The 27,765-nt window shown below is 44.1% G+C and overlaps 1 protein-coding gene across 1 annotated transcript; it reads left to right on the forward strand.

The window, feature by feature from the left end:
* st8sia3 (ST8 alpha-N-acetyl-neuraminide alpha-2,8-sialyltransferase 3) lies at window positions 1–27,739 on the forward strand. The gene is made up of 4 exons (XM_039653641.2): window positions 1–535; window positions 3,723–3,842; window positions 10,478–11,035; window positions 25,635–27,739. The coding sequence occupies exons 1-4, from the start codon at window positions 372–374 to the stop codon at window positions 25,915–25,917; spliced, it is 1,125 nt and encodes a 374-aa protein (XP_039509575.2). The 5' UTR covers window positions 1–371; the 3' UTR covers window positions 25,918–27,739.
* Window positions 27,740–27,765: the final 26 nt, after the last annotated feature.

Raw genomic sequence — 27,765 nt, forward strand, 5'->3', positions numbered from 1 at the left:
TGAGGATATTGCAGATGTGTGTGTGCGTGCGTGTGTGTGATCAGGATAATCCGTGTAACCCTTTAGTGACCGTGGAGGCTCCAGCTCCTCCATCTGCTGCAGTGACTTGTTTATTTCTAGGATTTCTCTGAACAGGATCGAGTCTCCTTTAATATCTCCGGTGTTTTTTGCATGAGACGGATGTGAGCGCAGATGTTTACAGCTAAACGCCCATATTCGACGTTTATCTGCACATGGCAGCGGCCGGTGCTGATGAGAGACTCCGCGGATCCCGGATCTTCATTATCATCATCATCAGCATCTGAAACGATGCAGCTCATTTCCATCATGTTCCTTCTCCGTGTGTGAATCGCAGTGTTTTCTGGGCTGAGATGGTTCGGGTCGTCAGTGTTCTGGGTCTGGTGATGTTCAGCGTCGCTTTGCTCATTTTGTCATTGATCAGTTACGTATCCATCAAGAAAGACTTCATCTTCACCGGCCCAAAATACGCCAACGGCGGCGGTCCGCGGATGTACATGTTTCACGCGGGCTTTCGGTGAGTGAACACGTGATTTTCACATACATTCATTAAAAATCTCATAACGGGGTTGTTTATTTCTAAAACATCAAAAGGGCAGCTTTTCTAATGCGCATGCGGTTGAATAAGCGTGTGTTTTGATCACATCTTTTGGAAAGGCCCTTGTCCTTCTGTCATGATGCTCAGTGCGCATGCGCAGTTCTGTCCTGGATCATGAAGATGGGACTAACCTACATTCTCATATTTCACAGAGTAATGATTTCTGAACAATCAGCTGCATTCATATTCTATATACGTCATGCATTCTATTCTAACACATATTCTTTATTGGCATCTATGGTTTCATAATACATCTACACTCTTATATATATAAAAAAGGGTTCTATGTAGAACTTTTGGGTTCTTGGTTAAATTTTTAACAACCGTTTAAGACAAAAGGTTCTAAATAAGGAGAAATCTGCATAATACTTTCATAATTAATGGGTTATTTTTTCTAGCGATAAAGAAAGTTTCTGAGCTTTTTAATTCTAACATTTAATTAAATAAAATTAAGTAATTAAAACTAAATCCATAAAATGATCCATTAAAGGAACTCCTAAGATTCCATTTAGAACCTTTATTTTTAAGAGTGATAGCCTACACATTTAAAAAGGTTCTTTATTGGTACCGATGGTTCCATAAATAACCTTTAACGTCCACAGAACCTTTTAGGTTCTTTATAATTGAAAATGGTTCTTTAGAATATTAAAATGTTCTTCACATTAAGAAAAGGGCTCTTTTAGGAAAGTTTTTTTTTGTGAATGTTGAGTGATAAACTATTTAACATTTGATTAATGCATCATTTCTTAGTCTAACTTGCTGACCATCAAGAATATGTTTTTTTTTTAAATACTTGCATCCCAATTATCTACAGGCTGAAATCAAATATGTGCACAGAAGTGCATGTTTTTTTATGAGTGATATGAATAACTATGTTGTACTTAAACACTCACTATTAAAGTGCAACCAAAGTCCAGTTCTAATGTTGTGTTTGATTGAAACTGAAGGATCGAGGCCCTGTGCGCTGTCCTTGGTCCTGATTTACTCCTCTGGCAGTTTCATTTCCAGTCAGTAATCAGACCCTTTTGCTACAGTCAAGGTTACATAGCAGGAGTTATTTTGATCCGGCACTCCTGTATGACCGTATGTTATTCATCAGTGGCTCGTCATTTGAACTTCTGCCAGGGAAGAGAGAAAAGGCCAAAAACTAGCAGAAGCGCCTTCAAATGTGTTTTAAATAGCAGTTCAGATCAGATAATAGTGTACGAGAGGCTTGATTTGAATCACTTTACAATTCTGATTTTAATCATTTCAGTGTGTAAGTAATTGCACATGCCAACAGGTTTACAGCAAATGTCTGATCTGTTATGCTCTTGTTTGAAGTCCTGATTGTGTTTTAGTCTCCACTAGAACAGGTTTTCCCACTTGAATGTTGATTATTTTCCTCCTCTCTTCCCAGTCTGTCAGTAACGCTCTGTTTACTTCCTGTCTCTATGAAGCCCCTCCTTCTGAAAGCACACTGTTCTCTGATTGGTCGGCTGGATCAGTGTGCTATGATTGGTCGAGTGCTTCGAGTGTGTTTAGGAAATGTCCCGCCCCTTACCATAACCACCAGTTTAACACACTAATAACTAACTCAACCAGGCCCTGCCCCTTTATTCTGCATGAAATATTATAATGAGGAATATTTTGACTACCATGGAGGCATTTCAGGAGTTCAGAAACACTGATATAGAGGAGAACTCCCGCTGGAGGGACTTAATTACAACTAATTAGCAATATTTAAAATATACTGTATATATATAATAATGCCAATAGCACATAACAAAATAACAAAAAAAAGACTAACCTATAAAAATAAAACATCATAAAAACATGTTAACAACATGCTAACTCGTTCTAGAAATATGCTAGAATATGCTACCTAGCCTAATGCTAACAACATTAGCAATGTGTTAAATCATGCTAATAATATGTTAAATAATGCTAGCAACATGCTAAAACATGCTAGAAAAATGCAAACAATTCAGCAATAATGCCAGCAACATGTTAATAAATAGTAATGTTTGAAACATGCTAACGGACTAAATAATGCTAAGAACATATTAACAATGTTAAATGATGCTAGAAACATGCTTACTCATGCTAGCAAATGTTAACGCATGCTATGAAAATGCTAAATCATGTTTGAATCATGCTAATAATTAACTAATTAATGCTAGCAAAATGCTAACACATGTAAACAATGTTAAATTATGCTAGAAACATGCTAACTCATACTAACAAATGTTAATGCACGCTTAATGCTAAATCATGTTTGAATCATGCTAATAATTAACTAATAAACACTAGAAAAATGCTAACACATGTAAACAATGTTAAATTATGCTAGAAGCATGCTAAATCATGCCAGCAAATGTTAATGCATGCTATGAAAATGCTAAATCATGTCTGAAACATGCTAACAATAGGCTATAGTACTAATAATTCTAGCGTTTAAAAATAGCAAACTAAAACCAAAAACCATTTAAAATTAAAACCTAAAAACGTAAAGCTGTTAAAACTACTTCAAACATTCTGGCTATGCTTTCTGAAGTGTTTGTCTACAAACCTTACTCTTAAAAATAAGAGCTTCGTTGGCATTGATGATTCCATGAAGAACCTGTAACCTCCATTTAATCTTTCCATTTCAAAAAAGGGTCTTTATAAAATATTCTTTATAAAATATTTCTTTTAAAAGAAAAAAAAATGCTTCTTTTAAGAACTGATCACTAAAAGGTTCTTTGAGGAACCAAAAATGGTTCTTCTATGGGATCGCTAAAAATAAGTGTTGTATGAATTGATTGAGTTTTACTGGGAGTGACTTGAGTCATCCTGTAAACCAACACTGTTACGCTTCGACCTCTGAGGCCGTAACCCAGACTCAGATAATGAAACGGAACAAGCTTTAACAAACGAGAGTGAGAAAACGAGCAGGCGTGGAGTCTAAAAGAGGCTGTTTAATTAGAGCGGGCATCGACTGCCCCGGGCGGGACGTGACTGACAGGACTCTGGATGGGTCCGATTGATTGGGACCACTTTCAGCATCTGCCATCAGCGGGACATCGGGATCTGCTGGAACAGAAACTGTGTTTTCATTTCCTCTGTCTGTCCATCTTCTCGTCAGGTCCCAACTGGCAATGAAGTTCCTGGATCCTGCGTTCACGTCCCTGAATAATGCCCTCAACGAGAACATACAGGAGTCCAGCAACTGGAGGTTTAACAAGAGCGCTTATTTAGAGCAAAGGTGAAAGGTCAAACACACATACACACACATAATAATGTAGGTTAGGTAGATGCAAATGTTAACAACACACTACCTGTAATGATCCACAAGGAACAGAGGAATCCATTTGCAGCGTTTTATTAGACAGAGTCGTACAGGCAGGATCAAGACGGGCAGACAGAGCAATGCAGACAAGACAGCGGGATAATCAAGATACAGGCAGAGATCAGGGCAGGCAGCAATAATCGTAGTCAGTAAACAGTCCGAGTTCAGGCCAGGCAGATATCAATCAAGAGGGAGTCAAACAGTCCAAAGTCCAAAACCAGAGAATCAGAATCAGGGGTATAAACGCTCAGAAATGTCGCCGGGGCAAAACAAGACTTCGCACTGGTGTGGTGTGTGGAAGTGGCTTTTATGTGTGTGTGCTAATGCGGTGCAGGTGTGTGACGCAATCAGTCCCAGGTAAGAGGTATGATGGGAATTTGAGTTCAAAGCCAATGGTCAATATTCTGGTGAAGGCTCCCTCTGGTGGCGGAGAGGAGGCGGAGCGGGAGCCTCCATTGTAACAGAGCCCCCCCCCTGCGAGCGGCTCCTGACGCGAGGAGGCAAATGTCGTCGGGGTCTCCCACGGGGTCGAGGGGCCGGTTTTTCCGGATATGTCCTATGAAACTCTTCCGTGAGAGTGGGGTCCAGGATATCCCTTGAGTTGACCCAGGACTGTTCCTCCGGACCGTACCCCTCCCAATCGACCAGATACTGGAGAATGTTACCCCGACGTCTGGAATCCAGCAACTTGTGCACCTTGTACGCCTCCTCGCCGTCAACCAGAAAGGCAGGAGGGCCCCGGGAGGTAGCCCCCTCCTCCGCTTCTCCCCTCGGACCACCAGCGGGTTTCAACAGAGACACATGAAAGGTGGGAGAAATGCGGTAATTAGCGGGCAGGTCTAATCGAAATGATACAGGTGAAATTTGTCTTAAAATTTGGAAGGGACCAACATACCTGGGACTGAGCTTGCGACATGGAAGTCTGAGTCGAAGATCCTTGGTGGACAACCATACCCACTGACCCGCCTGATATTCGGGAGCCGGACGACGATGACGGTTGGCCTGATGCTCTTGGCGCCGTACTGCATGCCGCAGATGAGTGTGTGCTTGATCCCAAACCTCCTCACTCTTTTGAAGCCACTCCGTGACAGATGGGAGTTCTGTGGGTTCACCGGACCAGGGAAATAGAGGTGGTTGGAATCCAAGAATGCATTTGAATGGTGTTATGCCGGTTGCTGGTTTGACGAGGGAATTTTGTGCGTATTCGGCCCAGAATAGATATCTGCTCCATTCTTCTTGGTGTTGCTGACAGTAGGTGCGTAGAAAACGTATGATGTCCTGATTGAGGCGTTCGGTTTGACCGTTGGATTGTGGATGGTACCCGGAGGTAAGACTGATGTTCACATTGAGGTTCTTGAAGAATGCAGTCCAGACTCGGGAGGTGAATTGGGGTCCACGGTCAGACACGATATCTTCGGGTAAGCCATAAAAACGGAAGACTTGATTACATAGAGTTTCGGCAGTTTCGAGAGCTGTGGGAAGTTTCGTGAGGGGGACCAGTCGACATGCTTTAGAAAATCTGTCTACTATGGTGAGGATGGTGGTGTAGCCTTGGGAATTTGGGAGATCGGTGATGAAGTCAATGGCTATGTGTGACCAGGGTCGTTGTGGTGTGGGTAGAGGACAGAGAAGACCAGATGGTAGTGTTCGAGGTGATTTTGAAGTTTGACACTCAGTACAGTTTTGGATGTGGGTTATGGTGTCTGAGGTAATGGTAGGCCACCAAAACCGGTTCTGGAGCAGATGAATTGTGGCGTTGATTCCAGGGTGACCAGAGCTGGGATTAGAGTGGACTTGATCCAGGAGACGGGATCGCAAGGCATCTGGGACAAAGAGGAGATTGGCGGGACATTCAACCGGTGCTGGATTTAGGGCATTGGCGTTCTGAATCTCTGTTATGATATCCCACTGAACAGGAGCTAGCAGTAATTTCTCACCGAGAATCTTTTCTGGGTTGGGACTGGAGTTCGTCTCTTCAGTTTGACGAGATAGCGCATCAGCTTTGGTATTCTTGGATCCGGGACGGTAAGTAACAGTAAAGTTGAATCTAGTGAAGAAGAGAGCCCATCTGGCTTGGCGGGGATTGAGGCGCTTGGCTGATCGTAGATATTCCAGGTTTTTATGATCTGTGAGTACGATGAATGGTTCGGTTGCCCCTTCCAGCCAGTGACGCCATTCTTCCAATGCTAACTTCATGGCTAGTAGTTCACGGTTGCCCACATCATAGTTGCGTTCAGCTGGGGAGAGTTTACGGGAAAAGAAGGCACACGGAAACATCTTGGCTGGATTCCCTTGACGCTGTGAGAGGATGGCCCCCACCCCTGTGTTAGAAGCATCCACTTCGACAATGAACTGGCGTTCAGGATCCGGATGACGCAGAATGGGTGCAGTAGTGAAACGTTTCTTGAGTTCTTGAAAGGCCTGTTGTGCTTCGGTGTTCCATGAAATGCGAGATGTGTGTCGTTTGGTTAGGGCGGTTAGAGGGGCGGTGATTAAACTGAAGTTTCTGATGAATCTTCTGTAAAAGTTTGCGAAGCCCAGGAATCTTTGTAGTTCCTTCACTGTTTGTGGTAGTGGCCAATCCACTACTCCCCTCACCTTCTTCTCATCCATCGCGACCCCATCTTGACTGATAATATATCCCAGGAATGAGACGCTGGTTTGATGAAACTCACACTTTTCCATCTTGGCGTATAGATGAAATTGAATTAATCGTTGAAGGACCGATCTGACATGTTGGACGTGTTCCTCAAATGAATTGGAATAGATCAGGATGTCATCAATGTAAACAATCACCCATCTGTCCAGCATATCTCGGAAAATATCATTCATGAATGCCTGGAAGACTGAAGGACTGTTGGACAAGCCGAAAGGCATAACCAAGTACTCATAGTGCCCACTAGTGGTAGAGAAAGCAGTTTTCCATTCGTCCCCTTCACGGATGCGAACCAGGTTGTAAGCGTTGCGTAGATCGAGCTTGGTATAATATTTGGCTTGTCGAAGCTGTTCTAATGCTGCAGGAACAAGAGGCAGTGGGTAGCGGTATTTGACCGTTACATCATTTAATCCTCGATAGTCAATGCAGGGTCTGAGTCCTCCATCTTTCTTCTTTACGAAGAAGAACCCGGCTGCGGCAGGTGAAGTTGATGGACGAATGAAACCCTTAGCGAGTTCTTCCTCAATGTATTGTTTCATGGCCTCGGACTCAGGTCTGGATAACGGGAAAATTCTCCCTTTTGGGGGAGTGGCACCGGGAATCAAATCTATGGCACAGTCAGTGGGACGATGTTCAGGAAGTTGCGAAGCCTTTTCTTTACTGAAAGCCTCAGTAAGATCTGCATAGTTGGGGGGTAATGATTCGAGTTCGGGTATTTTCGTGCAGGATGCTGAAATGGACTGGATTATTCTGGTGACCTTGGTTAAACAGTGATTCTGGCAGGCTTCGTCCCAGCGAATAATCTCACCTTCTCTCCAGGAAATATGAGGGTTATGAGTCCGGAGCCATGGATATCCCAGAATGATAGAATGAAGAGGAGCGTGAATGACGTAAAATTGGATGTTTTCCGAATGCAGAGATCCAATGTCCATTTTAATGTTTGCAGTAACACATTGGATCTTTCCCTCTCCGATGGGGTGTCCATCTAGCGCTTCCACTGTTAGAAGAGAATGACATGGATTCAATTTGACGTTACATTGTTCGGCGAATGATTGAGACATGAAATTTCCAGCGGCTCCAGAGTCAATAAAGGCTATAGTATCAAACACTTGTTCCTGAATGGTTAATCGAACTGGAATTGAGAGATGATTAGATGATTTTCCCTTTCTAGCGGATGAACTCACCGGAGAATTATGAGAGGATGGTCGTACGGGACAGGAGAGCTTCATGTGTCCAGGTTGGCCACAGTACATACATAGTCGGTTCTGATATCTGCGTTCTCGTTCCTCTGGAGAAATGGGTGTGAAACCCAACTGCATGGGCTCATGAGGGGTTGCTGCCTGGAGAAAAGTTCGGTTAGTGGCCCGGGGTTTACGTCGAGTACGGATCAGATTGTCAACTTGAATTGCCAGGGAAATATATTCATTCAAGCTTCTCCCCTCGTCGCGACAGGCTAATTCAGACTGGAGTTCTGGGGTAAGTCCTCTTCTAAATAGCGTTTTTAAAGTGTCTTCTACCCAGTTGGTCTGTGCAGCGAGCGTTCGAAAAGTCAGTGCATAATCAGCGGTGGTGTTCTTCCCTTGTGTGAGATTCAAAAGTTGTTCTCCCGCATCACCCTCTCCTGTGGTATGTTCGAAGACTTGTCGAAACTGTTGTGTAAACTCTTGAAAAGTGGTGAACGTATTCCCGTCTGGTCTCCAGATGGCCGTAGCCCACTCCAATGCTCTGCCGGTGAGCAGCGAGCATACGAATGCAATACGACTCCCGTGACTGGGATAAAGTGCAGGTTGTTGGTCGACGAAAATCGTGCATTGCAGCAGGAACCCTTTACATTTACTTGGTGTGCCATCAAATTTATCAGGAAAAGCGAGCCGTGGATTGACTGATGTACTCACATTTACAGGTGGGACTATCGGTGACGGGGGAGGCTCAGGCGGATTGGGTGTGGCACCGACTGCGGTGCGAAGCTCCTGCATCCCCTGTACAAGCTGTTCGGTGAGTGTGGTAAGATGGCTGAGTTGTTGGTGGTGTAGATCCAGGCGGGAAGCTTGAGCGGTGAGTTCGGTGGTTAACTGTTGAACAGCTGCTGGATTAGAAGATGGCGAAGTCTTCTGTAATGATCCACAAGGAACAGAGGAATCCATTTGCAGCGTTTTATTAGACAGAGTCGTACAGGCAGGATCAAGACGGGCAGACAGAGCAATGCAGACAAGACAGCGGGATAATCAAGATACAGGCAGAGATCAGGGCAGGCAGCAATAATCGTAGTCAGTAAACAGTCCGAGTTCAGGCCAGGCAGATATCAATCAAGAGGGAGTCAAACAGTCCAAAGTCCAAAACCAGAGAATCAGAATCAGGGGTATAAACGCTCAGAAATGTCGCCGGGGCAAAACAAGACTTCGCACTGGTGTGGTGTGTGGAAGTGGCTTTTATGTGTGTGTGCTAATGCGGTGCAGGTGTGTGACGCAATCAGTCCCAGGTAAGAGGTATGATGGGAATTTGAGTTCAAAGCCAATGGTCAATATTCTGGTGAAGGCTCCCTCTGGTGGCGGAGAGGAGGCGGAGCGGGAGCCTCCATTGTAACACTACCGGCAGAAGTTTCTCTGCTCACCAAGGCTGCATTTATTTTTAAAAATACAGCAAAATCAGCAAAATTGTGAAATCGGTTTTCTATGTGAATTTATTAGTAAAGTGTAATTTATTCCTGTGAATTTTCAGCATCATTACTCTAGTCTTCAGTGTCACCTGATCCTTCTATTATGATAGTCATTATAGTCTATTTCCTTAGTTAGAATGATTATTAAAACTTTATGGTTATAGTTAACAATTAATGTATCATCTTTTGACAAACATTTAACAAAATTGTTGTTTTTAATGTTTATAAAACATCAACTCCCTTTTATGTAATATTAAATATTATTATAAGAATATATGTTACTTTTATATATTTAGTTTATTTGTGTAAGATTCATATTTTCAATCGGTTTTAAAACAATACATTTTTTTTAAAACTTTACGGTTATAGGTATTGTTCTTGATGTTTGTTTATTTTAAAGCAATTACTTTTAAAATATGGTTAATAAAGTTTAATATTAATCATTTTATTAATAAATGTAAATAATAAAAACCCATTAACTCACATGACGTGTATGTAATATTTAATATAAAAATAGGCCTAGTATTATTTTTAATAGTAATATTGTTTAAACGTAATGTTATTTTTGTCGTTATTGATAGATTTTTTCATTAAATCTAGATATTATAGATATTTGTTTTTATTCTGAGTTTAGTTTTTTAATGTTTAATATTATTCATATTTTTCTTTAATTAAAATAAATTATTTATAAAAATTAAAACACTATAAAAAATTGTTTTTAAAATATTCGAATTTAAAAAAACACCAACTCTCACGTTAATTTTTTTAAATGTTTAACAGTATTTCAAAGTATTTTTTTTTAATTATTTAAAAAAAAAAAATTAAAACCATCAACTCACATTTTAAATGTTATGTTACGGTTTAGTTTTTAATGTTTAATATTATTAATATTTTACCAAAAAAAACCTCTCACATGTGTGTAATATGTAAAATAAAAAACATGAATATTTTGAAAAGTAATATTATTGAAATGCTAATTATCGTTCTTGTTGTTTATTTATTCCAAGAGTTAAGTTTTTTATGTTTAATATTATTAATATCAATACATGTTTCTTATACAACTCTCACATGTGTATGTAACTTTAAATTTTAAGTAGTTATTTAAACACTATGGTTATGGATATTCTAGTTTTGAAAGGGCCTAAAATCTCTCCTAAAACAGCTGCTAATCCATTTGCTTGTGTTGCGTCTTTCTGATTGTGTTCACTTCACTCTGATGTTGTTGTGTGTGTTTTCCAGTAAAGAGATCGGTCAGTACATTGACGTCCCGCACAACTTCACCCTGACCAAGAGCAGTGTTCGTGTGGGTCAGTTAATGCACTACGACTACTCCAGTCACAAATACGTGTTCTCCATCGGCGAGAACCTCAGGTCTTTGCTTCCAGACTCGTCCCAGGTCCTTAACAAGCGCTACAACACCTGCGCTGTGGTGGGAAACAGTGGGATCCTCACCGGAAGCCGCTGCGGCCCCGAAATCGACAAGTATGACTTTGTTTTCCGCTGCAACTTTGCACCCACCGAGGTCTTCCGTCGAGACGTGGGCCGTCGGACCAACCTCACCACCTTCAACCCCAGTATTCTGGAGAAATACTACAACAACCTGCTGACCATCCAAGACAGGAACAATTTCTTCTTGAGTCTGAAGAAACTGGACGGCGCAATCCTATGGATCCCAGCCTTTTTCTTCCATACGTCGGCAACTGTCACACGCACACTCGTAGATTTCTTCGTAGAGCACAAGGGGCAGCTGAAAGTCCAGCTCGCCTGGCCGGGAAACATTATGCAGTATGTGAACAGGTAAGAGCTTTTGTATGTCTGTCTTAACCCGTTTAAGCTTCTTTTGAGAATCACACTTCTGAAAATACCATGGTATAAAAAAAATTAAAAAAGTTAATGGTGACTTTTTTTCTCACGATTCCAAAAAAAATCACAATTAAGATTTTATGTATCTGACGTTTTTCTCAGAAAAGTAAGAATTGAAAGATATGAACTCAAAATGATGAGATTAAACTCAGAATTCAGAGAACAAAGTCAGAATTGTGAGATATAAATTCCAGAATTGTAAGGAAAAAAAGTAAGAATTGTGAAGTAAAAAAAAAACGAATGAATTGCGAGATGTTAACTCAGAATTCCGGGAAAAATGTCAGAATTTCAAGATGTAAACTCAGAATTCCGAGATGAAAGTAAGAATTGTGAGAAGTAAACTCAGAATTCCAGGAGAAATGTCAGAAATTCAAGATGTAAACTCAGAATTCCGAGAAAATAGTCAGGAAAAATATTTGAATTGCGTAAAAAGAATTCAGAGAAAAAGTTCAAAATTGTGAGATGTAAATTAAAAATTCTGAGAAAAAAGTCAGAATTGCAAGATGTAAACTCAAAATTCGTAGAAATAAGTCAAAATTACGAGATGTAAACTCAAAGTTCCAAGGAAAAAGTCAGAATTGCAAGATGTAAACTCAAAATTTGGAGAAAAAAAGTCAAAATTGCAAGATGTAAACTCAAAATTCTCAGAAAAAAAGTCAAAATTGCAAGATGTAAACTCAAAATTTGGAGAAAAAAAGTCAAAATTGCAAGATGTAAACTCAAAATTCTCAGAAAAAAAGTCAAAATTGCAAGATGTAAACTCAAAGTTCTGAGAAAAAAGTAAAAATTGCAAAAATAAACAAAAAATTCTGAGAAAAAAGTAAAAATTGCGAGATGTCAACAGAAAGTTCGGAGAAAAAAGTAAAAATAACCAAAAAAAACTATTAATTCTGAGAAAAAAGTAAAAATTGTGAGATGTAAACAAAGTTCTGAGAAAAAAGTGAAAATTGCAAAAATTAACAAAAAATTCAGAAAAAAAAGTCAAAATTGCGAGATGTAAACTGTATCTTTGGGACATGGTACCAAGCAGATGATGAGATAATGTAAACAAACAAAGAGAACGAGTCAAGTCAAAGTCAAGTCAAATATATTTAAATAGCGCTTTTCACAATAGAGATTGTATCAAAGCTGCTTCACAATATCAATCAAGACAACTTAACAGTGTTTGTTTATTCATGGGAAAAAAAGACAATCAAGCTTGGTAGAGCTGATCGATGACGGGTCATTTAATTTGAAAATCCCCAACTGAGCAAGCCAAAGGCAACAGTGGCAAGGAACCGAAAAACTCCATCAAGTGACCCGATTGTGTCCTAAAACGCCATCAGATGACCCAATGGAGAAAAAAAAAAACCTTGGGAGAACCCAGGCTCAGTCGGGGGCCAGTTCTCCTCTGGCGTTTATGAACTAGAGGCCAAATTTACTGTAACTGTAAGATAAAAAATGTATATGAATGCCAGGCTAAATAAATGCGTCTTTAGTCTAGTTTTAAACTGGGGGAGCGAGTCTGAGCAACAAACAATATCAGGAAGGCTATTCCAGAGCTTCGGAGCTAAATGTGAAAATGCTCTCCCTCCTTTGGTGGATCTGGATATCCTAGGAATGACCAGAAGCCTCGAATTTACTGATCTTAAAGAGCGCGATGGGTTGTAGGGCGATAGAAGATCTGTTAAATAAACCATTTAGAGCTTTATAAGTAGAAATACCTTGTATTTAATACGGAACTTTATAGATAACCAATGAAGTGATGATAGAATCGGTGTTATATGATCATATTTTCTTGATCTAGTAAGAACTCTTGCAGCTGCATTTTGTACTAACTGTAGCTTTCTTATTGAGGATGCAGGACAACCAGCTAATAAAGCATTACAGTAATCTAGTCTCGAGGTCATGAATGCATGAACTGACATTTTTGCATCAGAGACAGATAGCATGTTACTTTGCTTAGCGATGTTTCTAAGGTGGAAAAAGGCTGTTTTTGTAACACATGAAATATGCTTTTCAAAAGACAGGTTGCAGTCTAATGTAACACCCAGGTCTTTTACTGCAGCGGATAAAGTAACAGGGCATCCTAATATGTTAAAGTCGTGCTGCGAAAGGTTTTGTGGACGGTTTTTAGAACCGATAAGTATTACCACTTTCTTGTCTGGATTTAATAAAAGAAAGTTACGCTATTATATCTTTAACACAATCTGTCAATTTGGATAATTTAGCGTATTCATCTGGCCGTGGTGAAATATTTGAGTGTCTTCAGCATAACAATGGAAACTAATTCCATGTTTCCTTATAATATTACCAAGTGGCAGCATATATATTGAGAATAATAGAGGGCCTAACACAGATCCCTGCGGCACTCCATAGTTTGCCAAAGTTATGATAGATTTTTCTCCATTTAAGTAGACGAAATGGTAGCGGTCAGATAAGTATGACCTGAACCAGCTTAGCGAGTGAGAGTTGCTCGGTTTAACCCTTCGTCCACAGAACTGAGCTGTTGACCTGTAATCTTCTGCAATCCCAGTAAAGCGATCGGATGAAACCCTGGAAGACGATCACAAGCGAAACACAAGAAGTCTAATGGATACTCGGTTTAACAGTCAGTAACAAAAAAAGGATATCCATCATTGCATATACATGTTTTAATTATAATTTTTAAAAGAATAATATAATCAGAACATTTTGTAATTTGTTTTGATATAAAAATGTATTTGATATAAAAATGTATGCCCGAGCCACCTCAGCTGACCTCTCTCGATGTGAAAGAGCAGCGGCTCTACTCTGAGCTCCTCCCGAGTGACAGAGCTTCTCACTTCTCTATCTCTAAGGGATCTTAAGAGCTCATTTTGGCCGCCTGTATCCGGGATCTTGTTCGAAAGAACAAGTCATGACCCAAACCTCATGACCATAGATGAGAGTAGGAACGTAGACAGACTGGTACATCGACAGCACTACTGCAGAAGCTGCACCGATCTGTCAATCTCCCATTCCATCCTTCCCTCACTCGTGAACAAAACCTCAAGATACTTAAACTCCTCCACTTGAGGCAGGAACTCTCCACCGACCTGAAGTGAGCAAGCCACCCTTTTCCGACTGAGGACCATGGCCTTAGATTTGGTGGTGCTGATTCTCATCCCATCCGCTTTACACTCGGCTGCAGACCGTCCCAGTGCATGCTGAAGGTCCTGGTCTGAAGAGGCCAACACGACAACATCATCCACAAAGAGCAGAGACGAAATCATGTGGTCCCCAAACCTGACACCGTCCGGTCTCTGGCTGCGCCTAGAAATTCTGTCCATAAAGATTATGAACAGAACCGGCGACAGTGGGTAGGCCTGCATGAAGTCTGACTTACTGCCGGCAATGCGAACTAAGCTCCTGCTTCGGTCATACAGGGACCGGACACCCCATACTTCCGAAGCACCCTCCACAGGCCACCACCAGGGACACAGTTGAATGCCTTCTCCAAATCCACAGAGCACATGTGGATTGGTTGGGCAAACTCCCATGAACCCTCCAGCAACCTGTAGAGAGTATAGAGCTGGTCCAGTGTTCCACGGCCTGGATGAAAACCGCACTGTTCCTCCTGAATCCGAGGTTGCTGCAGAGGCGTGTCAGCCAAGACAACCCACAACATCCAGAGACTTGAGGTACTCAGGGCGGATCTCATCCACCCCTGGTGCCTTGCCACAGAGGAGTTCCTTGACTACCTCTGTGACTTCAGCTAGGGTGATGGACGACTCCACCTCTGAGCCCTCAGCCTCTGCTTCCTCAATGGAAGACATGACGACGGGATTGAGGAGATCCTCAAAGTATTCCTTCCACCGTCCGATGACATCCCCAGTTAAAGTCAACGACAGTGAGAGACCTATCCCCGACCCGTAGGCACAGGGATGCGACCCTCTCGCCCACCGGGGTAAACTCCCAACACATGGCAGCTGAGCTGGGGGGCTATAAGCAAACCCACACCAGCCCGTCGCCTCTCACCATGGGCAACTCCAGAGTGGTGAAGAGTCCATCCTCTCTCAAGGAGTGTGGTTCCAGAGCCCCAGCCGTGCGTAGAGGTGATCCCGACAATCTCTAGTCGGAACCTCTCAACCTCACGCACAATCTCCGGCTCCTTCCCCGCAAGCGAGGTGACGTTCCACGTCCCTAGAGCTAGTTCTGTGTCCAGGGATCAGGTTGTCGAGGCCCCCACCTTCGACTGCCGCCCGATCCACTCAGCACCGGCCCCTTACGGTTCCTCATATAGGTGGTGAGCCCACGGGAATGCGGCCCCACGTCGCTCCTTCGGACTGAGCCCTTGCCGGACCCCATGGGAGGAGGCTCGGCCACCAGGCGCTCGCATAAGAGCCCCAACCTCGATCCTGGCTCCAGTGTGCACTCTAAAAAAAAAAAGGTTCTTCAGAGGTTCTTTGCGGTGGTCATGGTGCTATATAGTACCACCGGTTCTTCAGTTGTTCTTCAGTGGTTCTCTGGGGTTCTTATGGTTCTACATAGCACCATATGACAAAGAAAAGTGCTATATAGCACTTAAAGTGGTTCCCCTATGATTACAAGCCAATGAACCACTTTTAGTGCTATTTAGCACCATTTTATTTTTTAGAGTGTGGGGCCCCGGCTGCGCCATACCAGGTGATGTCATAGTCCTCGATTTAGTCTTACTCATTGGGGGTTTTAAACCGCTCTTAGTCTGACCAGTCGCCTAGGACCTGTTTGCCTTGAGAGACCCTACCAGGGGCCCCGGACAATATAGCTAATGGGGCCGTTCGGGTACTCAAACCCCTCCACCACGTTAAGGTGGCAGTTCAAGCAGAGGCTAGAAAATAATTCAAACTTTATTTTTATTTATTTATTTATCTTTAGAAAATAATTCAAAGTTTATTTTTTATAATTTCTGAAACTTTTAAAAATGCTAAAATACAACAAAATAAACAAATAAATAAATAAGTACATGCACTACACAGTTCAAAGGTTTGGGGTCAGTAAGATTATTTTTAAATAATTAATACTTTTATTCAGCAAGGGTGCGTTAAATTGATGAAAGGTGACACTAAAGACATTCATAATGTTACAAAATATTCTATTTCACATAAATTATGTTCTTTTGAACTTTTTATTCATCAAAGAATCCTAAAAAATAAAATGTATCACTGTTTACACAAAATATGAACTGTTTTCAACACTGATAATAATCATAAATGTTTCTTGAGCATCAGATCATCATAGAGTGATTTGTGAAGGATCATGAAGACTGGAATAATGATGCTGAAAATTCAGCTTAGATCACAGAAATAAATTATACTTTACTATATATCCACATAGAAAACAGCTTTTTAAAATTCTGTTTATAATTCCAATTCACTATTTTACTATTTTTGATCAAATAAACACAGCCTTGGTGAGCAGAAGAGACTCTTTTAAAAACTGATAAAAAAAACTGATCCAAAACTCATTAAGCTTAGAACAGTTTTACCATCTAGACATGTTCAAAATTATTTTAACGCACACACACACACACACACACACACACACACACACACACACACACACGCGCACACACACACACACACACACACACACACACACACACACACACACACACACACACACACGCACACACACACACACACACACACACACACACACACAGGTCAGCCTGTAGTCCAGTGTTGTTCACTGTTCACCAGCGCTGTGACTCTATTAGAGATGGTGGCTGAACTAACCTTGCTCTGAGCGAATGAACCTCTGAACACACACTCAGCTGACCTTCATGGATGTGTTGTCACCATTTTCCTGCAGACACATGGGCCACTTTGGGTGAAACGCATTAGTGTTTCCCGGGGGTTTATGGGTAAACGCTGTCAAGAGTGTATGCAGTGGTTCATCGCTGTTAAATATATAAGGATTGAGGATATTTCTCTGAATCACACTTCATTTAATGCTGGAGTTCTCTGTCCTTGCAGGGATGATCACATACTGAACACATGTTGATGACTGTCCATGGTTTTACCTAAATAAACACGCCCAGGTCAAAATTATATGTACACTATAGTGTTCAAAGGTTTGGGGTCTGTACAATTTTTTTTAAATGCTTTGAAAGAGTCTCTTCTGCTCACCAAATCTGCATTTACTGGATAAAATAGAGTAAAATAGTGGAATATTATTATAATGTAATTATGTAAATCATATGTTTTCTATGTGAATATGTAGTAAAGTATAATTTATTCCAGTGATCAAAGCTGAATTTTCAGCATCATTACTCCAGTCTTCAGTGTCACATGATCCTTCACAAATCACTCTAATACAATGATTTGATACTCAAGAAATGATGATTTATGATTATTATCAATGTTGAAAACGTCTCGGTTACGTATGTAACCCTCGTTCCCTGAGTAGGGAACGGAGACGTTACGTCAGAAGTGACGGAGATTGGGGGATTTCGCATAGAAAGCCAATCCTCTTCGAGTATTAAAACACGAGCCAATGGCATGCAATGCCTTGGGGCTGCGGAAATTTGCATAGCGTACTCCGCCCTACTCCGTGAGTATAAAAGGAGGAAGTGAACGCAACCGCAGTATGTCTTCGCTGAGGAGCCAAGACTGAACTCGGCCTCTACCCAGCGATACAGCAGAAGTGGCAGGGAGACGTAACGTCTCCGTTCCCTACTCAGGGAACGAGGGTTACATACGTAACCGAGACGTTCCCTTTCGTAGTCACTTCGAGTTACGTCAGAAGTGACGGAGATTGGGGGTCTGTGCCATCACGCCAACTTCAAGCTGTCTTCCAGTGCCCTGCGAAAGACTGAACCCCCGAGCTTTATCTCTTTTTTTTTTTTTTTTTTTTGGGGGATCCGACTTTGACCCAGGATTACCAAGGTACACTGGGAAACATATCCCGAAGGGGACATGCTACCAGTTGCCTACCGAAGGGAGGACTTAAGAACACATATGGCCACATAGGAACGCATATGAATACTGGAGTACCAACCGCAGGTGGCTATAATTTAAACTCCAGGGGTGGCAGATGGCTTGCCAAGGGAAGACACATGCTCAGAGAGGCTTACAGTGGATAAAACACATGAGACGGTTACCATGGGGAACCGTGCGCATGGAGGCACCTAGCTAGCATCCAGAGCAACAGCAGTGGTGCCCGCATCGTCGGTGCTGGAGGACTCAAGACTTCAATGGAAGAACTGAGGAAATATCGCACTTATCCAGTCCGGGGAGTGGAGTGGCGAGCAAGCGAAGACACCTGAGCGGGTCCAGTACCGGCCGGAACGAGTACGAGAGAGGACACTGGCTCAATTCGCAGATTATAGAATCTGGCGAAGGTGTTGGGTGTCGCCCAGCCTGCAGCTCTGCAGATGTCTGTTAGCGAGGCGCCGTGCGCTAAAGCCCAAGAGGAGGCTACACTCCGAGTGGAATGGGCCGTCACACCAAGGGGGCACGGAAGGCCTTGCTGCTGGTAAGACAAAGCAATGGCATCCACAATCCAGTGGGACAGCCGTTGCTTTGAGAGAGCCCTTCCATTCTGGCTCCCTCCATAACAGACAAAGAGCTGGTCTGAGGTCCTGAAACACTGCGTCCTGTCGACATAGGTGCGGAGAGCACGTACCGGACAGAGCAGTGCCAAGGCTGGGTCTGCCTCCTCCGGGGGCAGCGCTTGCAGGTTCACCACCTGGTCCCGGAAGGGAGTGGTGGGAACCTTGGGCACATATCCAGGCCGGGGTCTCAGGATCACGTGAGAGTAAGCCGGCCCGAACTCCAGGCACGCTTCGTCAACGGAGAATGCGTGCAGGTCCCCCACCCTCTTGATGGAGGCCAATGCAACCAGGAGTGCTGTCTTCATGGACAGAAACTTTAACTCTACTGATTGCAAAGGCTCAAAGGGATGCCTCTGCAGAGCACTTAAAACTACTGAGAGGTCCCAAGAGGGTACGAGGGGAGGACGAGGCGGATGCAGCCTCCTCGCTCCCCTCAGGAACCTGATGACCAGGTCGTGCTTCCCTAAGGACTTACCTTCCACTGCTTCATGAGAAGCGGCAATGGCCGCGACATAGACCTTAAGGGTGGAGGGCGACAGCCTGCGCTCCAGCCCTTCTTGCAGGAAGGAAAGCACGACGCTGATCGGACATCTCCGGGGGTCTTCTCCGCGAGAAGAGCACCAATTGACGAAGAGGTTCCACTTCAACGCATAAAGGTGTCTCGTGGACGACGCTCTTGCGGAAGTGATGGTTGCCGCCACCGCAGGTGGCAGCGAACTCAAACCTGCCTCGTCCCGTCCAGGAGCCACACGTGCAGCCTCCAAAGATCGGGACGAGGGTGCCACAGAGTGCCCCGTCTCTGAGAGAGTAGGTCTTGTCTCAGAGGAATAGGCCAAGGAGGTGCTGTCGCGAGGAGCATGAGATCGGAGAACCACGTCTTGGTGGGCCAATAGGGGGCTACCAGCAAGACCTGCTCCTCGTCCTCCTTGATCTTGCACAACACCCGTGCAAGGAGGCTCACTGGGGGAAACGCATACTTGCGTGGGCCCCGTGGCCAGCTGTGCGCCAGCGCATCCGAACCGAGAGTGCCCCAGGTCAGAGAATAAAACTGGGCGCAGTGGGCTGAGTCCCGGGAGGCGAACAGATCTATCTGTGCCTCCCCGAACTCTTTCCAGATCAGCTGGACCGACTGGGGATGGAGTCGCCACTCGCCGGAGATAGGACGGACCCGAGACAGCTCGTCGGCTGCCCAGTTCCGGTCTCCAGGAATGTGAACTGCACAAAGGGACCTCAGGTGCTTCTGACTCCATATCAAGAGGTGGCGGGCGAGCTGCGACAACTGGCGCGAGCGTAGACCCCCCTGGTGGTTGATGTACGCTACAGCCGTAGTGTTGTCTGAGCGGACAAGCACATGCTGGCCCTTGAGCAACGCTCTGAAGCGGTGCAGGGCGAGCCGTACTGCCAGCAGCTCGAGGCAATTGATGTGCATGAGGCGCTGGGCCCCCGTCCAGGAGCCGGCGGCTGCATGCCCATTGCACATGGCACCCCAACCCGTGGTAGATGCATCCGTGGAGACGATGAGATGCCTGGAAACTCGCTGAATAGGGACGCCCGTCCGTAAAAAGCTGAGGTTCGACCACGGGAAGAAGGTTCGCCGGCATGCCGGAGTCACTGGGACTCGGAGCGAGCCGCGATGCCATGCCCACCTCGGGACTCGATCGCGAAGCCACAGCTGAAGCGGTCTCATATGAAGCAAACCGAGCGGCGTTGCCGCGGCCGCGGATGCCATATGCCCCAGGAGCCTCTGAAAAAGTTTCAGTGGAACCGCACTCTTGCCCTCGAACTGACGAAGACAAGTCAGCAGTGAGTGCGCGCTCGTTCGTGAGCTGCGCGGACATGGCGACCGAGTCTATCTCCACGCCGAGAAAAGAGATCCTCTGCACGGGGCAAAGTTTGCTCTTTTCCCGGTTGACCCGAAGGCCCAGACGGGCTAGGTGCCGGAGCACCAAGTCTCTGTGTTCGCAAAGCTGAGCTCGAGAGTGTGCTAGTATCAGCCAGTCGTCGAGATAATTCAGGATGCGAACCCCGTGTTCGCGAAGGGGAACAAGGGCTGCCTCGACGATCTTCGTGAAGACGCGAGGGGACAGAGCTAACCCGAATGGGAGAACGGCGTACTGATATGCCTGGCCCTCGAAGGCAAACCGAAGAAACGGTCTGTGTCGAGGTAAGATGGACACATGGAAGTACGCGTCCTTCAGGTCGATCGCTGCAAACCAATCCTGATACCGAACACATTCGAAAATGCGTTTGGCCGTGAGCATTTTGAACGGTAGTCGATGGAGAGAACGGTTCAAAATGCGCAGGTCCAGGATCGGTCGTAACCCACCGGTCTTCTTGGGGACAATGAAGTAGGGGCTGTAAAACCCGGACCTCACCTCGGCTGGAGGGACCGTCTCGATTGCACCCTTCGCCAGCAGGGTCGCAATCTCCGCTCTCAGGACTGGGGCATTGCCACCGACTATCGTGGAGCGAACTCCCCTGAAGCGGGGAGGAGACCGTGCGAACTGAATCGCGTAGCCGAATCTGATCGTTCTGATGACCCAGCGGGATACCCCGGGAAGCGCTAGCCAGGCTTCCAGGAAGTGAGCCAACGGGGTCATGTGAACCACAGACGTCCCCCCGGAGGGGCAGCGTGGCGGGTCGACTGGCACGCGTGCAGGAGTTACCCCGCTCGGATGCGCCGAAGCCCGCTCCCCGACAGAAGGGACCAGGGAAAGCGGAGCGTTCCACGGGGTTCCGTTCTGCCGGGGGTCTGGCGAGAGAGGGGGAAGGGATTGGTGTAGCCCGGGGACGACACACGCACCCTTCCGCGCCCTCCGAGACAGAGAGGAGCGAGTGGGCCGACACACTGGGGCATCGGGGGCACTCACTCCAGTCTGTGAGCTCAGTGAGGATGTCAAGTCTTTCTTTAACCAGTTCAGGGTGCTGCCCACCCGTGGGTGAGCAGCGGGGAGCTGAGAACAAAAGATTCTCCCCCGGCCCTCCACCGGGGGAAGGAGGGGGCCTGCTACCGCCTCCTGGGAAAGACTCGAGATCGACACTGAGCTGCCCGTGTCAGGATCTTCGCTTGGCCTGGCGTTTAGCGGGGCGAGCGGCCTGAGGGGGCTGTGACGCCGGCCTGCGGCCTCCTCGACGCCGGGGCCCGGGTGAAGGCTGCTGCTGGGGCCGGGCGGGAGGGAGGGGAGCCGCAGGGGGGCGTCCTCGGCGGCGAGCAGGGGGAGGCACCTGTGCCGACGACTGGGTGGAGGCAGCAGCTGGTCGTCGGGGCAGGATGTGTTTAATGGCCTCCGTCTGCTTCTGGGCAGTGGAGAACTGTTGGGCGAAGTCCTCGACCGCACCGCCGAAAAGGCCAACCTGGGACAGCGGAGCGTCAAGCAGACGAGTCCGCTCAGCGCTCCGCGTATCCGCCAGGTTGAGCCACAGATGACGCTCCTGAACCACGCTAGTGGCCATCACCTGACCAACGGCGCGAGCAGCCACTTTCGTTGCCCGGAGAGCAAGGTCAGTGGCGGACCGCAGTTCTTTAAATGCCGTCGGATCAGTCCCGCCCTCGTGCATGTCTCTGAGCAACTTCGCTTGGAAGACCTGCAAAGTGGTCATAGCATGCAGAGCGGAGGCCGCCTGTCCCGCCGCTCTGTAGGATCGCGCCGCCATGGCAGACGAGAACCCACAGGCTTTGGATGGGTGCTTAGGAGGACCACGGGTGGACGCGCTCTGTGGACACAGCTGCATCGCAACAGAGCGCTCCACCGGGGGCATCCCAGTGTACCCACGGGCGGCCCCGCCGTCGAGGGGGGGAAAGGCGGGGGAGAGATCGCGCTCTCGAGTGGACAAAGGAGCCCCCCAAGAGCGCGATAACTCCACATGCAGCTCGGGGAAAAAAGGTATTGGAGTCGGCCGTGGCTTTGCAGCGGCAGCCTTGTCCAAAAACCAATTATCCATCCGTGAGAGATCGGGGCAGGATGGAGGTTTCCATTCTAGCCCGATACTCCCAGCGGCTCGAGACAGCATGGCCGTCATCTCGGGATCTGACGCGGACAACGCTGGAACTCCCGAAGGAGGCAACGCAGCCGGATCTTCCTCTCCCGAGGAATCAAGCCCGCCTAGTGATGCTGTGATAGACATCGCATCATCATCTGGGGCGCTGCTCGAAGCAGCCGGTGCCGCCGAAGAGACAACCGACCGAGTCGAACTAGCGCCCGCTGGCTCACGCACTGAGGCGGGAGGTGTGGCCCGAGGAATCGTCGGGGCTTTATCCCACACCGTCACCGTTAGATCGCCCGGTCCCCGGGTCGACGGGCCCCCTTTCGTGAAGGAAGCCGATCGAGTAGGGGGGACCGGGGCTCTCACTCTAGTGAGATCATTGAGCCGCGACCTCAGTGTGGAGATGGTCATGCTCCCACAGAAGGAACATGAGTCATCCACGAACGCTGCTGCTGCATGCTGAATGCCCAAGCAAACAAAGCAGCGTTCGTGACCATCAGATGACGATAGAAATCTACCACATCCAGAAGGGCACGGGCGAACCATCTTTAAAAAGACGTGCCGCGTGCAGCTCTTTTACAGAGAGGAGAGAAATTCACTCTTTCAGCGCTGAGGCTACCAGGGAGAAGCGCAAAGTCTGGCAAACCACTGCACAGATCGCAGGCAATGCAGAATCTCGCTGGGTACCGCCGTCACACCAACACTGAAGAGGACGCTCGTCTCGAAGAGTCTTGAATCAGCTTTGAGGAGTGAAGAGGTTCTCTTGGCTCCGAAGCGAAAACATACTGCGGTTGCGTTCACTTCCTCCTTTTATACTCACGGAGTAGGGCGGAGTACGCTATGCAAATTTCCGCAGCCCCAAGGCATTGCATGCCATTGGCTCGTGTTTTAATACTCGAAGAGGATTGGCTTTCTATGCGAAATCCCCCAATCTCCGTCACTTCTGACGTAACTCGAAGTGACTACGAAAGGGAACACTTCATATTTTTGTGTAAACTGTGATACATTTTATTTTTCAGGATTATTTTAAGAAAAGAAAGTTTAGAAGAACAGCATTTATTTGAAATAGAATATTTTGTAACATTATAAATGTCTTTATTGTCACTTTTGATCCATTCAATGCATCCTTGACAAATAAAAGTATTGATTTCTTACAACAACAACAAAATCTTATTGAATCAAATATTAAATCAAACTTTTGAATGATAGTGTATAATGAAGTGCATTTTAAATCTTATTCTGGCATACAATGAATTTAAAAATAATTAAAGTAATTAATTAAGAGTTTGTTTTACTGGTTACTGAATATAATTAAAAAAATATATAATAATGTAATTTTAGAAAAGACTATATAAGTGATTTTCATATTGCTGATTTTCACATAATGCAAAAGAAAATCTGTTTTTGTGAATAAATAAATAAATAGGTTTTTATATTATGGGTATATATACACTGAATAAAATTATAAACGCAACACTTTTGTTTTTGCCTGTTTTTTATGAGCTGAACTCAAAGATCGAAGACTTTTTCTATGTACACAAAAGGCCTATTTCTCTCAAATATTGTTCACAAATCTGTCTAAATCAGTGTTAGTGAGCACTTCTCCTTTGCCGAGATAATCCGTCCACCTCACAGGTGTGGCATATAAAGATGCGGATTACACAGCAGGATTATTGCACAGGTGTGCCTTAGGCTGTCCACAATAAAAAGCCATTGATCACTGTATTGAATGTTGGTCCACTCCTCTTCAATGGCTGTGGGAATTTGCTGGATATTGTCAGGATATTGGCAAATTATATTTTTTTGTGAAATAATTTCATTGTATGAAATTATGATAATTTACATAATGCTAATAAATAAATAATCACAGGTTTTGTCTATGACATCTTTTTAAAAATTAAGATGTTTTGCATTGTTTAATAATATAATAATGTAATTTTTAAAAGGCTTTACACTTTATTTATTTTTTTACATTATTGTTGACTGATAAAGACCATAATGCAATCGTTATTCGTTGGCCATCGGCCAATATATTAAAGCTGATAAATAATGGATTATTTCCTTTATTTGAGACACTTCAGAAGCGCACTGTTCAACATGATGATTTTGAATTGCTTGAAATATGATTGCTATCACTTCAAAAAAAGAAAATACATTAAAGTTCAACATGTGCTAAGCAATCTGTCATATAGGCTACAGAAAATTATAATGACGTGGATTTTAATGATGAGACTTTTGTTTTTTTTAAATCAGGCTCTCATAAATTATTTAAAAATTTGGATTCAGATTTATGAGCCAATATATCGGTTATCAGCTTTCAAATATAAAGAATTATCGGTATTGGGCAAAATTTTCATATCAATGCATCACTAATATAAATATATATCACAGGTTTTGTGAGATTTAGCCAAATGCTCTAGACCTACAGATAGAATTTACACACTGATTGATTTTGTTAATCCTATGTCCAATTTGTGCAAACGATATTTTCATATGTTTGAAACGAGTTCCTCTTGTTTGTCTGCAGATCTATGTCCAATTTGTGACATCGCCAAAGATCCAAAGATGGTTTGCGTAAAGGGTTAGTTCACCCAAAAAATGAAAATGATGTCATTAATGACTCACCCTCATGTCGTCCCAAGCCTGTAAGACCTCCGTTCATCTTTGGGACACAGTTTAAGATATTTTATATTTAGTGTCCCTCCCTCCATTGAACATGTATGTACGGTATACTGTCCTTGTCCAGAAAGATAATAAAGACATCATCAAAGTAGTCCATGTGACATCAGTGGGTTAGTTACAATGTTTTGAAGCATCGAAAATACATTTTGGTCCAAAAATAACAGAAAACTCAGACTAAATCTATAATATCTTAAACTGTGTTCCGAAGATGAACGGTGGTCTTACGGGCTTGGGACGACATGACGACATTTTTGGGTGAACTAACGCTTTAAATCAGAAAACACAATGCAAACGATATTTTCAAATGCAGGTCCTCTTGTTTGTGTGCAGGTACTGGAAAACGAAGGCTCTGTCTCCGAAGCGTCTGAGCACGGGGATCCTCATGTTCACGCTGGCCTCGTCCCTGTGTGATCAGGTGCACCTGTACGGGTTCTGGCCCTTCGGCTGGGACCCCAACACCGGGAAGGAGCTGCCGTACCATTACTACGACAAGAAGGGCACCAAATTCACCACCAAGTGGCAGGAGTCGCATCAGCTGCCCACCGAGTTCAAACTGCTCTTCAAAATGCACACGGACGGCGTCCTGAAACTCAGCCTCTCCCACTGCGCCTAGAGGTCAAAGGTCAGGGTCAAAGGGTCAGCGGTCAGGACTCAGGGTCGTTTAGTCTGGCTAATGGACGTTTGAGGTGATTCAAGTTTTATTTCTGCCATCTATCGACACCAAGCTCAGATCAGTGTCAGTGATGGTCAGGATAGTTCTAAAAAATGCCAATTTTGGGTCAAATATGGACAATCCCAGCCACTTTTTAAAATGCACTTTTAATCCAACGTTTGGGTTTGTCCATTTGTGATCCAAAATTGGGTGGAAGCAACCCAGCATATTTTTTAGAGTGCACTATTTAACATTAAACAATAGCATCATGTTACAGTATAACCAAAATATAATGCAAATATTACTAAATCTGATGCACATTAAAGAAATGCTTTCATTGACAGTTTTTTAATATCACTTTGATACTATTTTCAGAACCTTGATGTCATTTTTCAAAACTCTCAAAAAGGTTATCACTTGGCTGTCTAACGCTCAAAACATTGCATTGTGCATTTGCATCTTTAAAGAAATCTTGCACTTGCACAATAATTGGTTTAAAAAACAAATTTACTGTGAAATACCATTGAAACATAACTATAGATCACACACACACAAGCAACCGATAGTTTCACTATCATCATCATTAAATATTGTAGAACAAAATTTTCATTATGGCACTACATGTACAGTAAATACATCTCTGTAAAAGTACTGCAGAATACACACACAGTGGAATCATTGAACAAAGTGTGTCATATATTGATGCAAAACACTACAGTACAATCACAACATTGGTTTATTGGAGTCAAAGCAAAAATATAAAATATTACAGTAGGCTACAGTACATCCATGGATGTTGTAGTCTAATTAGTTCATGCTCCACACTAATTGATAACAATGAATGTCGTTATCTTGAAACTTTCATGATTTATTTAAACATGGAAGATTGTGTGTCTGTTTCCATACATCTATTAAGAGTACTGCAACAGTTACTGATCATTTATATCAATTGATAGTATTTTAATGTTAAGTTGTGTCATATTGCACAGGTGATTTTTGTTGAATGAACAGATCATCTAAGTTTTATGTGTAGTGTATCCAAGCAATTGAGAAAAGGGTTAGAGTTTAAAAAATGAGCATTTTGATCATTGGTTGTGAGTTGTGTGTCTAGAGTTTTGAAAAATGACATCAAGGTTCTGAAAATAGTAACAAAGTGATTGTAAAAAAACTGTAATATCCTTACAAAGGTCTTCTTTGAGTATATATATCTGCACACCAGAATATAAGGTCGAACTTGAGTTTGTCACCACCTAGCAACCAACAACAACACCCTAGCGACCGCTTAGAAACACCCTGGCAACGACCCACAATGGCAAACACTGCTCAGATTTTCTTCAGAGGAATCTAGTTTTGTATATAGTGAACGAGGATAAATGTATGGAAGCTTATTTCTGCCATGGAATAAAAAATAAATACATTCTGAGGGAAAAAGTCAGCCAATTACCTTTTTTTATTCCGTTGTGGAAACAAGTTTCCATAAAATCAAAACACTGCTTATTTTCTGCATGCCAGATTTATGCTGGTCTACTAGGTTATGTGTCTGAATTATTATATCGATCGATTTAATTGGACACGACCCATGTCAATCAATCAGATTGCTCCAGTGGGCGGGGTATTCTCAGCGAGAGGCTCTGATTGGCTGAGCTGTCAGAGTTCTGCAGAAATTTTGATGTTTACTTTACGTATAATTCAGGAATATAAGGGTTATGACTGATGTAATTTTATTTGTGATTGATTCTGTGTTCATGAATGTGTACACATCATAAACAGACTTATTACTGAGTGTGTGTGTGTGTGTGCGCTGAAGTC

The sequence above is a fragment of the Pimephales promelas genome, chromosome 19 (assembly GCF_988280905.1).
Source record: "Pimephales promelas chromosome 19, fPimPro1.hap1.1, whole genome shotgun sequence".
In the NCBI taxonomy this organism is placed as follows: Eukaryota; Metazoa; Chordata; class Actinopteri; order Cypriniformes; family Leuciscidae; genus Pimephales; species Pimephales promelas.

Excerpts from the sequence above, each read along its gene's own strand:
- st8sia3 (XM_039653641.2), top strand. The coding sequence starts at position 372 with ATGGTTCGGGTCGTCAGTGTTCTGGGTCTGGTGATGTTCAGCGTCGCT. Across the intron at positions 536-3,722 it reads ATGTTTCACGCGGGCTTTCG|GTCCCAACTGGCAATGAAGT; the intron begins GTGAGTGAACAC and ends TCTTCTCGTCAG. Across the intron at positions 11,036-25,634 it reads ATTATGCAGTATGTGAACAG|GTACTGGAAAACGAAGGCTC; the intron begins GTAAGAGCTTTT and ends GTTTGTGTGCAG.